Source organism: Rhea americana, unplaced genomic scaffold (assembly GCF_003343005.1).
Source record: "Rhea americana isolate MKP2758 unplaced genomic scaffold, rheAme1 scaffold_338, whole genome shotgun sequence".
Lineage (NCBI taxonomy): Eukaryota > Metazoa > Chordata > Aves > Rheiformes > Rheidae > Rhea > Rhea americana.
The window spans coordinates 176124-192354 of NW_028186466.1; the positions used below are offsets into that span (position 1 = coordinate 176124).

The 16231-nt window shown below is 36.9% G+C and overlaps 1 protein-coding gene across 1 annotated transcript in view; it reads right to left on the reverse strand.

Annotated features, from left to right (window-relative positions):
* Positions 1–14608: 14608 nt before the first annotated feature.
* The window catches only part of ANO2 (anoctamin 2), a 181839-nt gene continuing 180216 nt past the window's right edge, over positions 14609–16231 (reverse strand). The window contains 1 exon segment of the mRNA XM_085311278.1: positions 14609–14981. Coding sequence (XP_085167404.1) covers positions 14700–14981 — 282 coding nt within the window. The 3' untranslated portion in view covers positions 14609–14699.

Sequence of the window (16231 nt, forward strand, 5' to 3'; positions counted from 1 at the left end):
GTATCTGTGGGAGGCTGGTGATTGTGGGTGGCTTGAGAGCAAGGCTGTAACTCAGGAGGAGAAAATCTTGCAGTTGTTTGGAGGATGGAAGGGTAAGCCTTGATACAGCATCAAAGAGGACAGCTTTGAATGGAAACTCAACTTCTCATTTTAAATACTCCTTTGAACTGGAGAACGAAATGCAGAGCCCATTACTAAGAATAGCCTTTTTTTAAGTTCCAAAGAAATCTATTTCTGCTCAAGTATGATATCTCCTTCACTTTTAATATTGAAAATTATTTATATCATAAAAAAGAAAAGATTCAGGAAGAAGGGGAAACTGATCGCACTGAAATTTGTTCCACTACTGTTTTAGCCCTTTCATTTCAGCTCTATACCATACCCTAAGTTGTTTACTGTGATGATTTAGATCAGATCACTTTTGAAGTGAAAGTCTGCATTGTCCTTATTTACTGCTTTTTGGCTCACATCACAAAGTGATCTCAGAGTACATGGACAGAGTCTGTTTAGGTGAAACTCAACTAAAAGATGCATCCAGAACTATGCCCAAAGTGCTCCAATCACTTTTAGGCATTCAGCCCACAGAACCAGACTGCAACTTGTCTGAGTAAGTCACCTTTCAAATATGTGTAACGTGGACACATGGGTCTCAGCTCACACTTTTTCCCTCTACTAATCTGCTTGTGCGGTCTGTACTGATTGCTCTTGTAGGCATAGGTAATGTGACCCTCCATTCTTGCTTTTGTAAGGCAGAACTTTTTAACATATTCATAACATCACAAACTTAATATAGCATCTCAGGGCTTTGCATGGCTTAATCAATAGCTTATGGAATTGAATTCAAACTTTCTATAAGAAGTCACACATATCCTGCAGCAAGACATGAAAAATTTAAAATTACAAAAGAAAAAAGTTGAAAGTAGCCTAGCTAGAAAAATTTACTATAGAAATAACTAGATCAATATGCTAGTACTAATTAAATCTATATATCAATAACAGCATTCAAATGTTTAAAATATGTTTTAATATTACAAAATTGGCCAACTTTTGTGGTATCTGAATGTATTGCATGACCATATTGTCAAAATGTTGAAAATATAATGTGTAATAAATTAGCACTCCCTTCACAAACATTTATGAGTATGTGATGCCCATTTTTTCTCAATGCTCTAGTGTATAGTGCTTAGTATTTTAAGAAAATGTGATGGTTAATTGAAAAAAAGATATTTTGTCCATATGGCCTGGAACAAAGTTTTGCATAAAGAGAAGACTGAATTGTTTGGAAACAACAGATGGCTGTGTTTTAAAGATGCAGAGATGAAAGCTAGGATAAACAGTGCTAAACATCAGTAGTAACATATAATAGAGTTAGTTCACTCACAGCTGGGGATTTAGTTCTACTGTAATTCTATGGGATGGACATGTGGCCAAAACTGCGATTCTTTCAAAAAGCAATAGGAGGAAGGTGGGCTACCTGAGATCTTCTAGTGGTCAGAAACAGTCTTCCAGCATTTAATTTCAATAGAATCACAAATGGCTGTAAATAATGTTCCCAGAACATTTTACGGGTGTAGAAAAGAGTCTATACCATCAGTATCAAAGCCTAACCTGTTTCTATTATCTATTTATTTAAAATCCTAGGAGAAACATTTATAAAAGAGGACAGGGATGGGAAAGGTAAATGTAGCATTAAAAGATTCAAAAGCATATGATGACTTTGTTATATAGTAAATAAATATATAACCTGCCCAATCCTTTTACACATGCTACAATCATGCATTTGTCCATGGCTAGTTATGATGCAATGTAATGCATTTGGCATGCATTTAGCTATGATTAAAAGGCCTAAGTTTTTGGCATATGGAGATGAGTGTGAATTCAAGTGATAYCACCCGTAGCACATGGAGAACTGGTCCAAATTTTTGCAGCAAGTTATGCAGACTTTGAAAGCAGACTCTGAGCCAGCTTAAGGACTAAATAATGTTTCACTCCCTTAATGTAATGCTCAGCAATATTTGCGAAACATTGTTTGTGCAATACATAAGATTTTAGTCGGGGAAACTCTGAAGGTAGAAAAGGAGATAATTCACATTTTACAATTGTCTCTTATCATTTGTATTTATTTCTGGAGATAAGAGAGAAATGGAGGGGAAAGAAAGGAAAAAAGGAACACAAGACAAATCAAACTAAAGGATCTGAGATAAAGACAAGACACTTATCTGGTTTAAATTTTCATAATAGCATTTAGAATAGCAGACACCTTTCAATTGCCACAGGCTAAAGAGGTGACCTATACAGTACTTTCTGTCACGAATATCAAAGAGTTTTAAATTATACATAGTATATCTGCATAGAAAATGTAGCTTGAGAAACAGAGCAAAGACTTGTAGGAATATATTAAGAGAATGAGGGGGGAAGGAGAAATAAGATCATCAGTTGCTCTCAAAACACCTATGTACAGAGTCTAAGATGGGACAATACTGCCAGCCTTACAGCAGAGCCGATGACAAAAACTGACCTTTCTTCTTGTACATAAAAGTTAAGCTTCTCCAGGCAAGAGCTCTTTCCATAAACAGTGTTGCCCGCAGAGTGCCACATAACTCCACTATTAGGTCCATTTAGAAATGTCCATTTCTGCTGGTGAAGCAAATATTCTCTACCTCTTTTGCTCTGATGCACCAATACCAGGAGCCTGGAGCTAACACTATGCAGATGTGCAAAGGAGAAAAGCAAAATCTTTATGTGCTCTTTTGTGCTTCATACTAGTAATGCAAGATAGCTTTGTTTCTGCTTCAGTCCAGAAGTACGAGACTCAAAGATCTTCTGTGTCTCAACATTTCTAGGAATTTTAATTTATCATTTAGGTTTAAGTCTCAAGAACCAACTACTTCTATCTGTAGACATGAATCATTAAAATACATGCCACCACTGTCATAGCCGGATGCTTGAATTCAATCACAGCAGAAGATCTGTTCCCATTCTTATTTTTAAGTACAAAATGACTTTTTTCTGATAATATGCAAGTTGGTGCAGTTACAGGTTTATACAATAGTCATATGATTATCATTAATACCTTTCGGTGTTTATATTAAGATAAATTGTCTTAAAATGCACTGTTTCCTCTACATACTTTTTCTCCATCAGAGATTAGGCTTTGAAGATGTTTTAACTCTTTTTATCATTAACATTCACTAGATTTCTATTTAACAATATTTATTTTAATTTTCTGGATGCACAATATAAGCTTTTTTGATCATTATGACATTTTAATAATGACTTTTATTATTTTGTTGCTCTTGACCCTCATCCCAGCTTCATGTAGCTTTATGTCTCATATTAATCACAGAAACCACAGATACACACACAGATATACTAAATAMCTTTCCTGAACAGTAGTGTTAGGAAATCCAATAATAGTAAAAATTTGCTGTGAAATCAGTAAAAGTTACATTTTAATAGAAATGCATCTAGAAAAGCATAAAGAAATGCATATATTTTAATAGAAAAGCTGATGTTTTTCCTAGCACAATGCTGGAATATGGTCTGTTCTTCATTTTATAGAACTCAGTATGTGCCATACAGGTATTTTGCATACTTAGATTGCTTGTTCACTTTGGATTTAGTTTTATGTAAGTTACAGACCTGGAATAGAGTTCAAAATTAATTGAAGTTACCTTGAGTCAATGTAAAAATGGAGCAGAAACAGATGGGGAGTGAGTCTCAGCAGTTACACAGAGAATGGGATCTGGATTTTCTTATCAGATTTTTGAGTCAGTCTTCTCTCACCTCTGCTGTGTTTATGCAGCTTATTTATGCTGGTGTTTGAAAGAGAACAGGTAGTCATTGAAAAGGTGTGTCTGGTGTGCGTATCCATGATGATGTGCTAAGAAAACAAAGTTGCTTTCAGCATATACATGTTTTAAGACACTTAGGAGCTTTTGGAATGAAACCCAGTAGGCTTTAGGCAAATCTTGTTAGCAACATCTTCAGAGAATCTGTTGGGCTGCCTGGATGGTTTGAGGAGCAAGACTGTGACTAGTAGATCTCCTTGGGATCAGATTAGAGATGATAATTACATCTCTATTTAAAAAGAAGAGAAAATTCTCCAGCGAACACAACCTTGTCAGGAAAAYCGAAAAGTCTAAAAGTCTTACATAGACTCAAAGAGCCTTTTCCTCTTCTAAACAAGTGAAATCACTTGTGAGCCCTTTGGACTATATCTCCTTTTAGCCACTATCTGTGTAATTCATTCAAAAGAGCAACCAGACTGGTCTCATCTGTCATATTGTATGGGCCAAACCAAACGAAAGTATTTCCCTCAACTCATCCCAAGAAAAACATTCACACATGCTGTTTATTTTGATTTTCTCAAAAATGACTTTTATCTTACATTTTAACTAGAAATTCCTTTAAATTTGCTCTTCTGATTCTCTTTCCCCTTGACATCTCTTGATTAGACCTGGTGAATAATTCATAGGGAATTATTTATTTAACAAATACCACACTTTTCTAACACAAACTGGCCACATCATGTTTCCCCCTCCCTTTTTTCAAGTTGGCATTAATTAAAAATTATTTACAGACTTATTCAGAGCAGAATCTTTGTTCTGTAGCCTTGCCTTTGTGCTTCTTCAAGATGTGTCATCAGTGTTTTGCTGGGAAGTGTCATATAATCACAAGATAATGGTGCCCAAATGACTGACATGATTAACTAACCAACAAACTGGAACCGAAAACATGCAAGACCAGGAATACAGTCTTCATTCTTCTACAGATATAGACTAATCAATGTTTAAGAGTCAGATATTTATCTGTCTGTTCTTCATACAAGTCTAGTGCTCATTGTTTTGATTTCTCAGTCTTGTCTGAGAGGTACTGAAAAGGTCCTGCACAGCCTGGGACTATCTCTATAGATTTGTTTTTCCTTCTAGTGGCAGCCAACAGCTGCAAACTGCTGAAGATAACCTATGCGAACACAGTTGCCTCTCTCCCTCACTCTCCTCCTACTGTGTGGATTGTGGGGCACCGTCTGTTCTACCAGGGCTTAGAGGCAGCCTTGCAGTCAAGCAACAGCGCTGCTTTTCCACTTCTAAACCTACAGATTGAAAGGAGATTAGCATCCATGTAATACTTTTTCTTGGATATTCTGAAAATTATTTTTAAAAGAAATTGAACACAAATTTCTATGTAGTTTTCAAAAGAAAATGCTCTGCTTAGTTTTGACAAAGAAAAGGGGAGAACTCAGGAAATGAAAGAGATGTGAAGCTGGAAAGTGAAGTGAAACTAGCTGCTGTTGTCAAAAGACTTCTGTGGAAATCATACGGAAAATACTAGGTAGTAGGGCTGGTCAAGTAAGACTTAGGGATGACCATATAGAACAAAGTCTTAATTTTAGGAGCTAATGAAGAAGCAAGAAAAAGAGGGGCAGCAATCACCTGAGCCAGGAAGAGGAAGGATATTCTCTGGCTCACTACTAGCATGGGAAAGGAGCTGCACTCACAGATGTTCCCTTTTTCTTAAGTTTAGCTCAGTGTCACAAACTTCCTGGGCCAATGACAGGACACAGGCCTCACGGACGTTGCTGGCTGTGTGCCTGAGGCTTCTGTGATAAATAGGACTTGCTGAAAATTCTCATTGATTTGAGTGTTCATTTTTCTTCATTTATTTTCACCAAAACAAGATTATTTTTCCTAAAAGATGTTAACTTTGTGAACAAAGAGCTAAGTATTTTATCCAAAGTATAAAGCCTGTGTTATTTTGGTTCTAAGGTGCTATGATATCTTGCAGGACTTGCAACTCAGCTGCCTTGTTCTTGGCTAAGACTCTACCCATGTTTTCTATAGCACGTAAGTTAGTATGACTAGTTTGTAAACAAGGTAACAAAGTCTCTATCCAACACATAAAACTAGATTCAGAAGAAAGAGACAGTGAAAAATAAAAGATTTCAGATCATAGGAGTTATGTAAAGCTTGCCTTATTCAGCACTTCTTTACAGCATTAGCTTTTATTGAAGGATTAAGCTGTCCTAAACTCCATTAAAGTCAAGAGAATAATAAATCAGTTAAAACTAATCTGTTTTCTTGGCTTTGGAAAAAATCTCAAGTGATTAGTTTTCTTCATCTACTAAGCCAGTTCCAGGGAAAAGCTCCTGTCAGTATCAGTTATGTGAAAAGGATTTCTGACTGAACTCGAATCCATYGGTAGTTTTTGAAGTACTTTCCTTGCTGATAGTTTGAGGTGTGCTTTAGGAATGTGTGTGCATTTCGTGTCCTACCTCATGAACATGTCCACCTCCTCTGAGCACCCTTGGTATGTGGTATAATTTTTTTCTGCTTTCTTGCTCCATCTACTGGAACCAGTTCAACAGGTCATTTGAATGAATAAATAATATAATGGATATATTTATTAATTCTTTGGTTTATATATATATATATATATATATATTATATACACAGTTGTTAATCCAGTCTTTACAGCTGATTTATTTTGGTTTTATTATCAAGTGAATATTTTGTAAACTAAATCTCCTCTTTTCAGGCTTGTAATCAGAGTCCTGGTACTATGAGCACTCTTTGAGGTTCACAGGTTCACATTCTTATGACCTTCAATGTTTCCAAATTGTTATGAAAATATGTTGTTTCTTAAAAGACTAGAATGTAGTAGAATAGAATTATCCTCCCAATATTAACAGAAAGGTGCTTGGGGGGGTTAGTTAGCTAACATTTGAATTGCACTTTGAAATTATAAATTGCTATCGAATTCATAAGATACATACATATTATGATATAAATGCAGAGAGAAATCCCTTATAGTTCTAAATTCAGATTCTGTGAGTCATATATAGCATTTTTAAAAATAAAGTTGTAAAACAGATAAGAGAAGATAAAATATTAGATACAAGTGGAAAGTTTACACCGTACATCTAAGACTCAGGATAACTTCATTGCCACATTTGTCTGTCCCTTCTTTAAAGGAATGTCTACTGGAAACATTTTTGGAAAATAATACTGTTAAAGAATGAGCTTGGTAGGATAAATCTGTCTTTGTGACAAAGTCAGGTAGAAAATGCTATAAGTTCTTCCTGTATTTGAGTAATTAAAGCTTCCATATTTTTTGTCTTGAATTTCTGCTGCCCTTTGTGTACAAAATTCAGCAGAGTAGTCAGGAGTCCCTAAAGAAACAGACTTCACCTCATAGAACAGATTTAGATAAGGTTGTGATTGCCTCTTGTGATTTCCCTTTAGTCAGAGAACAGTTTGTTTCCTGAGGTATGAATTTCAAGTGAAGCTGTTAAAAATTGTGAAATATCGGTATCTTTCTGACGGCTCATCTAACTTTAGCATTAGTAGCTCAGTCAATGGAAGAATAGCAGTTTATTCAGAGTGGACCAAGATGTTTTATGTAATAAAATTTAGAAGTACTAGCACTAGCAACTCTTCTCCTCTGATCCTGTTGTGATAGTCAGATCTCTAGTAAGAGACCTGTTTTTTGTACCTACATTTGCTACATTTGGTTGCAATTTGCACTCAGTGTTGTTTGGATGTAACACCTAGCAGTTTACTCCCTGATCAAAGGTGTGCTGAAGTCAGAAGAAAGACTTCCATGAGTTCTAGTGAGCTTTGAATCAGAGGTGGTCTTGTCTCATGTGACCACATTAGAGATAGACTAGAGATAGAAAGTAATCACTTTACTCCTTAAAATTGTATCTGTAGAACTAGGACATCAGTGAAAATAGCTTAGAAAATGCAGTACATGTGAACAGAAGAGCCATTGTAAGTGACTTTCTTAAGAACAAATAAAGTTGCAGGACTGGGCTGACATGTAGTCTGAATATGYACATAAATAAAAAGTTATCATTAGGTGAGTAAGTGTGAATAAAGTGCATTATCAAGTTGTCTCAGAAGTTGTTAAAGAATCTGATTAATTTTAACAATTCCATTGGTAGTGTGAAAAGGCAACAAAGCAGTCTGTTAGTTAGTGCAATCATTAATAATTTAATATTTGATTAATAATTAATTATCTCATAGTTTTACAGATAGTGGTTTAAAGATGGAAACCATAGGGAATATTCAGGACTTTAGTAGCACTGAGGGATTTAGGAATAGTTGGAACACATTCAGAAAATAACTAAAGTGAAATCTTCAGTAGCACAGAGGACACACAGCAGCTATACTCATTTTTTCACTAAGAACACATTTCAGTMTTATTATCTAATGACCTTTCACATGAACTATGTATCAATGTCCATTACTAGATAAGAACTAGAAGTTCAAGCCCTTCTCCTGCTTCCAAACCTCTAAAAGCAATAAGCGTGGTCAAGCTTCACACATCAGATGTACTGCTTTTCTCCATCTTTGCCTTCCTGCTGGTATATCTGAAAACCTTGTACTACTGGATAGGTGAGATGTCTTAAACAATACGTGATACAGAGGAAACTACTTACAGGAATAGGTTGCAAACAAAACTAGTTTGTATTTTCTTCACAAAAGAAAAAGAACTGGACCAGACGAGGAATAAGAAGACCATCTGTGCCTGATTAAGAGTGAGACTGCATAACAGCAACAGATGTTATGTTATTATCGTCAGAAGAGTTTATTGCTAATAGTGGTAAATATTGTGGATGTTGAGTTGGGTATTTCCAAGCAGTAATTTTACAGGCATACTTCCACATAGGCTACTCTTTTCTTCTGGGACTACATTTCATCATTTCTGAGTGTCATGCAAGGTCAGATTACATAAGAGGTCTAGATAGCAACATTTTCTACATATTTAGAATGCTGAAGACTGAAAATCTAATGTTACCCATCACAAAAAGGCATCTGTACCTCTGCTAGTGGTGATGATTAAAATGTCTCCATGAAGAACACATGACAGAAATGGCTAACATTCCTACTGCTTCATTTACTTCTTGAAAGCCTTCTTTAAAGTCACAGAAACCCACTGTAAAAGGGATTTCATGCAGCTGCAGGGATTGGGCAGATTCTCTAGCCAAATGGTGACTAAACACATGGAATGATTGAGGAGCAATCTCTGCCAAATTATTTTCCTGAATAATTTCTGAAGGCTACCTTGAACTGCCCTGTACCAATAGTCCAAAAAAAGAAGTTGTGGTGAAAGGAACAACATCTTCTTTCAACTAACCATAAGCTTCTGCTGGCCACAAACAGTGGGTGGCAGGTATCCACTACATTGCCTAATTCCAATTAGGAAGAGTGCTTGCAGCAGGTCAAAGGAGGTGATCCTGCCGCTCCACTCAGCCCTGGTGAGGCCTCATCTCAAGTACTGTGTCCAGTTCTGGGCTCCCCAGGACAAGAGAGACATGGAACTACTGGAGAGAGTCCAGTATAGGGCTACAAAGATGATCAGAGGGCTGGAGCATCTGCCCTACAAGGAAAGGCTGCAAGAGCTGGGCCTATTTAGCCTGGGGAAGCCAAGACTGAGGCGGGGGGATCTTATTAATGTGTGTAAGTACCTGAAGGGAGGGTGTCAAGGGGATGGGGCTAAATTCTTTTCAGTTGTCCCATGCAAAAGGATGAGAGGCAAAGGGCACAAACTGAACCAGAGGAAGTTCTGCCTGAATATGAGAAGGAATTTCTTCACTGTGAGAGTGACAGAACACTGGAAGAGGTTGCCCAGAGAGGTTGTGGAGTCTCCTTCTCTGGAGATATTCAAAGCCTGCCTGGATGCAACCCTGTCTAACATGCTCTAGGTGACCCTGCTTGAGCAGGGGGAGTTGGACTAGATAATCTCCAGAGGTCCCTTCCAACCTTACTGATTCTATGATTCTATGAATGTATATAAGCCTCAGTTCACCCTTCTATTTTGTTGCTTTCTATTATCACTGTTTTGGTTAGAGGAGGAATTATGTACATTCCTATTGACGCCACTAAACATGAAGTCTAAATTGTAGATTCATTTTTTTATCACTGTAGTACTCTGTGTGATCTTAGCTCCTAACTCAGGAAGAGAGTTGKTTTTTTGTTTGTTTGTTTCTTTTGTTTTAGTTGGGGTTTTATTTACTTTAGAGCCGAATCAGTTAGAAGGGCTACACAATTCTGAACTAAATGTTCAGGAATATCCATGCAAAATTTCATTCACCCAGACCCTATGTACTGTAAAACTCAGGTGTCACTATCCTAGCATTGTCAATTTTCGTTCATTTCTTCTCTGCTTATTGCTTTCCTCTCTTCTGCAGAGATTTTAGCTCATTTTAATTCCTAAGGCAGGGAATCACAATATCTCACAGGTTTTATTACTGCTTTGTGTCTCTACTTGCATCCCTCCTCTCTKYTTCCCTAGAGAGAGCTTTCCATGTACATCTCTTGAAATGGTCATTCTCTGTTTCTGAAGCAGCAGTTATGGTAAGGAGACACTTCGTGGGTAGACTTACAAGTATCTGCTGATAAAAAGAGGATCAGATAATGTCTTGCTTTGTGAGAAAGACATAAGTTAGAAACTGGAAATAAATGAAGGCCCAATCAGTGATCTACAATTACAGGAGCTGACGGGAAGCAGTATCAAGAGAAGCCAGAGGTTACCATAGAAATAGAACAGTATATGCAGTCCTCAGGGACTTTACTTAAGTACGAAACTTGCGAGATTCTCAATGAATGAAACTCTCAAGTTTAAGAGAAAAATAGAAACCATATCACAGATAAAGATAACTGAGCTGTCTGTCCTGTTTGTGATATCATGGTAGATCTAATCAGAATGCCAGCTGTGATTGCTACTGTGCCTCTTTCCCAGCCTTGTTTGGGTGAGATATATAACCCTCAGGAGAACTTTCAGAGCATCAGTGTACTTCTGTCTGCTTCTCTAATTCCTATTGCTAGGAAATCTAGAAATGCATTATCATTTGAACCCAGAGCAAGCATTTAAGTTGCTTGTTATGGTAATTCTATGCAACAGCAGCCCAATACACTCAACTTTGGCTAACATTTTTCTGAATACTCTTGAATATCTCTCTCTCAAAAAAAAGGTACTTCCTAGGTGTAGATGGGTCCAAAATAGTTCTCATCTTAGCAGTATGGAGGAAGAGCCTAAACTGAGAACAGTGGCACTGGATCATGGATGTACATGATTTGTAAGAATAATAATTGTACTTGATTTATAACATATGCAGGTTTCATGTGCTCACATGCTTGTAATTTCTGTGATGGACTTTTGCACACTAGCCGCTAGTCAYTGGAGCTCTTTACAAGTCTTTCCTGTCCCCTTTATTTGTTTGTAAGGTAATTAAGATCAGAGTTGGTAGGGCAGCAGGCACTCCACCAAATTGTACTCCATGCTTTGAACAGTAAGCCCTAGTAAAAAGTCATCTATCATTCTGGGTGTCACACTGGGGTCCCCATCAAACTTGGATTTCAAGAGTATGCTCTCCCCTTTCCCCCCAAACTGATCATTTATGAAATGGTATTTATTCTAGAGTCTTGAAATTTAGGGTATCTACAGTCACCATTCATGCTTAGAAAGAGAGCCGCAGCCTATATTTGCACTTCAACTAACTCAATACCAGATGATGAGTATGTGATCCAGCTTACTGTCTTTAGCAAATGTTCAGTTCCAAATTGCAGCCCCAGAAGAATGCATTTCAGTAAGTTGTGTGAAGACTGAGGTCATAATGAAAAACGCTATTCAATTATTAAACTTCAGGAAACACAAAAGCTTTGAGAATGTGGTTTTTAAGGCAAGATTTTTAAATCAGTAGAAGTTATTTATTCTAATATTAGGATGTTCTTTTGCTTTAGTTTCCTCACATAGCTCTAGCTACAGTCTAGGAGCTCACTAATCTAGTGACTTTTTGTAAAATGTCTGAGAGGTACAGATCATCTGAATATGCTTAATCTAGCAACTAATTGGAAGAGAGGGTGCCACMCAACCTGTAAATGTCTTCCTAAACCCATTTCTGTATACACTCCCACATATCTGGAAAAAGAATATAAGCCTTGTGGTAGTCAAAAGGCTGGAAGGATTGATATTTCTGCTGTTTGGAGCAACAACTTTTCTCCTCATCAGAAGTATTTTCTTGTGAATAAAATTAATTGCATTGCAGTCAATTGTAGATGTAAATCACAAGCTCCAAACTCCCAGATCCTCCACCAGAACACTATCTAGTGTAAATAAGGGAAAAGTTGCCATTAATATCAACTGCCTTAATGTATTAGACCTTGAAATCCCGGACAGGGGTTGTTAGTCTTCTGAAAAATAAAATATCTGACTTTGACTATTTATTTTAGAAGAGATATATTGTCCTGTTCAGATGTTAACCTTAGAATGGGGAAAGAAAAGTTTGTATCTCAATTCTGGTATGGATTTCCAGAAGGGACCAAATTTTTAAAAAAATATTAAAGCAAATAGCAAAATTAAAACAAAACAAGCATAATTAGTTGAGAATTTGGCAGTCAGTTATTTTTTTAGCCATGCAAACATCTTCAACATTCTGACTGTTGTGGTTAGATTTCAATTCCTGGACTTCTGCAATCTAAAGCCAAGGTTCACAGACTAAAACAGTCATCTGGACTTCCTCTACAGTTCAGGGGAACAGAAAGATGTCCCCMGAGGTGATTCTAAACACCTGCCTCGGACAGCAATGTTAGGACTGGACAAAGAGCTGTCTGCAGGTGACTTTTTTGCCTTACTGAATGCAGAGGGAATTTGATTTTAAATAGTTATATTTACGTAATAGGAATCCCATCCTCAAACATTTCCAAGATTCAAAAACCTGAATTTTGTGCCTTAAAAGTTACTGTTCATGTGACTGTGAGGTTTTTATACTATGACAAAATTTAAATTGTTCTTAATAAGAACATTTCCAATGATTTTCTTGTCAAACTGAATCAAATAAACATACGAAATATACACATAGCCAATACTTTGTAAATCAATACTCTATGATGTCAGGAGTTTTTCAAATAGCACATTTTAGACACTGCATATAAGGAAAGGAAAAATATTGCTATAATATGTATTTTTGCACACTTACAAACTATATTTTTGTCTTTAGTATATAAAATTGAACTGATAGTTGCCAATCTCCCCACCAAATTCACCAGAAAATGCTTTTTCAGAGGGGGAGCAGAACTCCTTCTGAATTCACGTAAAATGTAGCAAATAAATTTTGATAGGGAAAAAAAGGAAATATTTGGAGAGGTCAGACTTTCATTTCAGCAAAGTTAAACAATCTCAGTTTTATTTAAGTTGATTTTTCATTTCAAATTTGATCTATTATATAAAAGGGATTAATAAACCTAAATGAAAATTTAAAAATGAAGCTCTAAAATGAAACCATTAATTTCAACTTATTTTGTGATAGTTCTCCCATCTTCATTTTCCTTTTTAGGCATTAAATAAAAAAAAATCTCTCATCAAATTACCATGAGTTGTCATAGCAAAAGAACTTTCCATCAAAAAGAACAATGAAGCTTCAGGACTATATAAAATAACATAATGTTTTAAAGAATAATCAAATTATATAAAACACCTGTAACCGAAGCACTTTTTTTGGTATATGTTTTTGATGATTTTGAAAGTATTGTTAAGAACTGATAAAATCAAAAGACATTCTTTTGTCTGAATTCTGAATTTCAAATTGGAATAGAGTCAGACTCCCCAGTAAAAAAAATAGGTTTTTAAAGAAAGTTTTATTGCGTTTGTAACTGAATAAAGTTACTCATTAGATGCATATAAATGAAAGCATAAGTAGTGAATATCTTTCAACGAAAAAACTTCTACAAAATATTTTGCAGCAAATGAACAACACTTCTGCTATTTTGCATGCAATGTACATGAAGATGTCACAAGATTTACAGGGCTTGATTCCATTCTCACTTTTCAATTTCACACTGGTGCTAGTTTAATGGAGTGATTCTTCTTCACGTTGGCTGTATTCCCAGTTTAAGTGAGAGGAGAATTAAACATAGTGCTTTTTCTTTTCTTTTCTTTTTTTTTTTTTTTCGGGACAATGAATAATGATGAGCTTTGCTAGTTTTATCATCCTTATTTCATTCTGATGTATATTTTCTAGCCTCTCTACTCATTAGCACACTCATTCAGGCTCCTGACTAAGCAACAGACAATATATCAATATATCTATAGATGAAAGTGCTCAGTGATTTTCAATTCCTCCTGTTTCCACAGTTCTGTGCCCTTAACAGCAGTCCTGCACTCTCTACAGCAACAGCACCAAATGGCAGTGTACATAAGGAAGGCACAAGGACTCTTTAACATCCCACCTGTTTATAAGCTAGACTGCAGCTACAAGCCGTCATCATGCTTCGGGCACACTTCGTTGATGTCAGTCAGATCTGCCAAACGATGGAAGTTGTGGTAATAGCGTCCCTTCTCTTCCTCATTTCCCACAGGGTGTCTGCAGGAATAGGGCCCACAGCTGGCCCTACCACTCTTAGGCTGCAAGAGCAAGGAGAATACCTATGTGCCTACCCAACTCACATGCATCACCATGAGGACCAGTCCCTGCCACAGGATAGCTTGCAATGGCAAACTCTGAAAAGGTTGCATCCCAGACAGCATATCAAATGTTATGGAGAAACTTGCATATGGAGCTCCTAAGAAAGCAAAAGATCCTCTCCTTTTAGCTCCCTATCCGTTCCTTGACTGTCCTGGCTCCAGTTTCAGAATCACATCATTCAGTAAATGGATATTGCAGACATAAGTGTATTACATTATCTTTCCCTAAAAAGTCACACTTCTGTGTGCTGTGAGCTAAAGGAGGCAAGGCTGCCTTTCTGACTTCGACTAAACTGGCAGAAACTGGCAGCTCGGATCCTTTGGCCTTTTGTTCCACTTTGGTGTCTGTGCTTGTCACGTGTGATAAAGCTTTCAATCAGCTTCAGCTTTTCATGCTCYTCCTTCAGGAAGAAGTCAACAAGTATACTTTTCTCCTTTTTGATTTGTTCACTGATGTCCTTGGGGATGTCAGGAATCATCCAGTCAACCAAAACACTGAGGAACATCACTAAATTCTGCAAACGGAACAAGAGAAGGGGACAAGAACAGAAGAATCCAAAATACTCAGACTAGAACAAAATCAAACCTTTGCTATGGAACAGTGAGGCAGGTATCAAACAAATTTTGCTGAAGATGCCTAATGTTAAGCAGCTAAGTAAGGCCTTACTTCAGGAAACCACTTACACTTTTGCTTCATCCTGCCTCAGCAAGGTGACTGAATTAAACATGTGCTTCAGTTAGGTCTAAAACAGAAATGGGCTTAGATTCATCAGATGCATCATTGCCTAAGTGGCTAAAACAACCCTGTTCTTTACAGTCTTTCAAAGTTGCTCAAACAGCATCAAATTTGTTGAACTGAGTTCAAAACTATATGGGCAACATTATTGAAAGCATCCCCCAACACAGTCATGTGTTTCCAACATGACCTGAGTAGACAGCAGACAAACTTTCATGGTCATTCTGTCCTCTCACGGTCATTCTGTCCTCAAATCCTTCTGTCTGTGAGCAGTAGGATTTGAGTACACTATTACAGCGTGCAAACCAGAATCACAAAYCTCAAATGTCATGGCCACTACAGGTGATGGGCCTATAACACAGAAGTAGGAAAAACAATGGGCAGAGAGTTTTGCCTGTTTATGAAGTCTATAGATAAATTATGCATTCAGGTTTCTATTATGAAGAGACTCTTTTGAAGATTGCTGTGTTGTGTAATGGCTCAAAGTGTGTGAGAAATTTAGTTGACAAGGCTACTAGCACAAACRCTCCATTCCTGTCTGAGACAATAGAGCTCATTAACCGGGGAATATACTCCAGCAGAACAACAGGCATGTTCTTTGAAGCCCAGCATATCCAGTTGTCTTCAAATAATTTGCAGGCATTAGTGGAAATTTACTTAAGATAGAAGGAAGAGGGCAATATAAACCAAACAAGACTCAAAGACATACTTAGGGACTATTCAGCAGGTGACAAGAAAAGATAGGCAGATTTTGATATTAGGAGCAGGCCCATTTTAGCTGTGGAGGTAACCAAGATCAGGGAGAAGAGCGGAATGTTTCTGTCATTCAGAAGCTGCCATGGGAACAAAGCCATCACCAACGAATTCTCCATATTCAGGGGAAGGGGTTGTAGAAAGTAAACAGGGAAAGATTTTGGAATATTTATTAACTGTTACAATTTATTCCTTACTTTAGATAAAGAGCAGTATTTCCTGAGCCTATGTAGCAGTTGTCTCTCTTACATGTGACACTTCTGAGGGTATAAATGC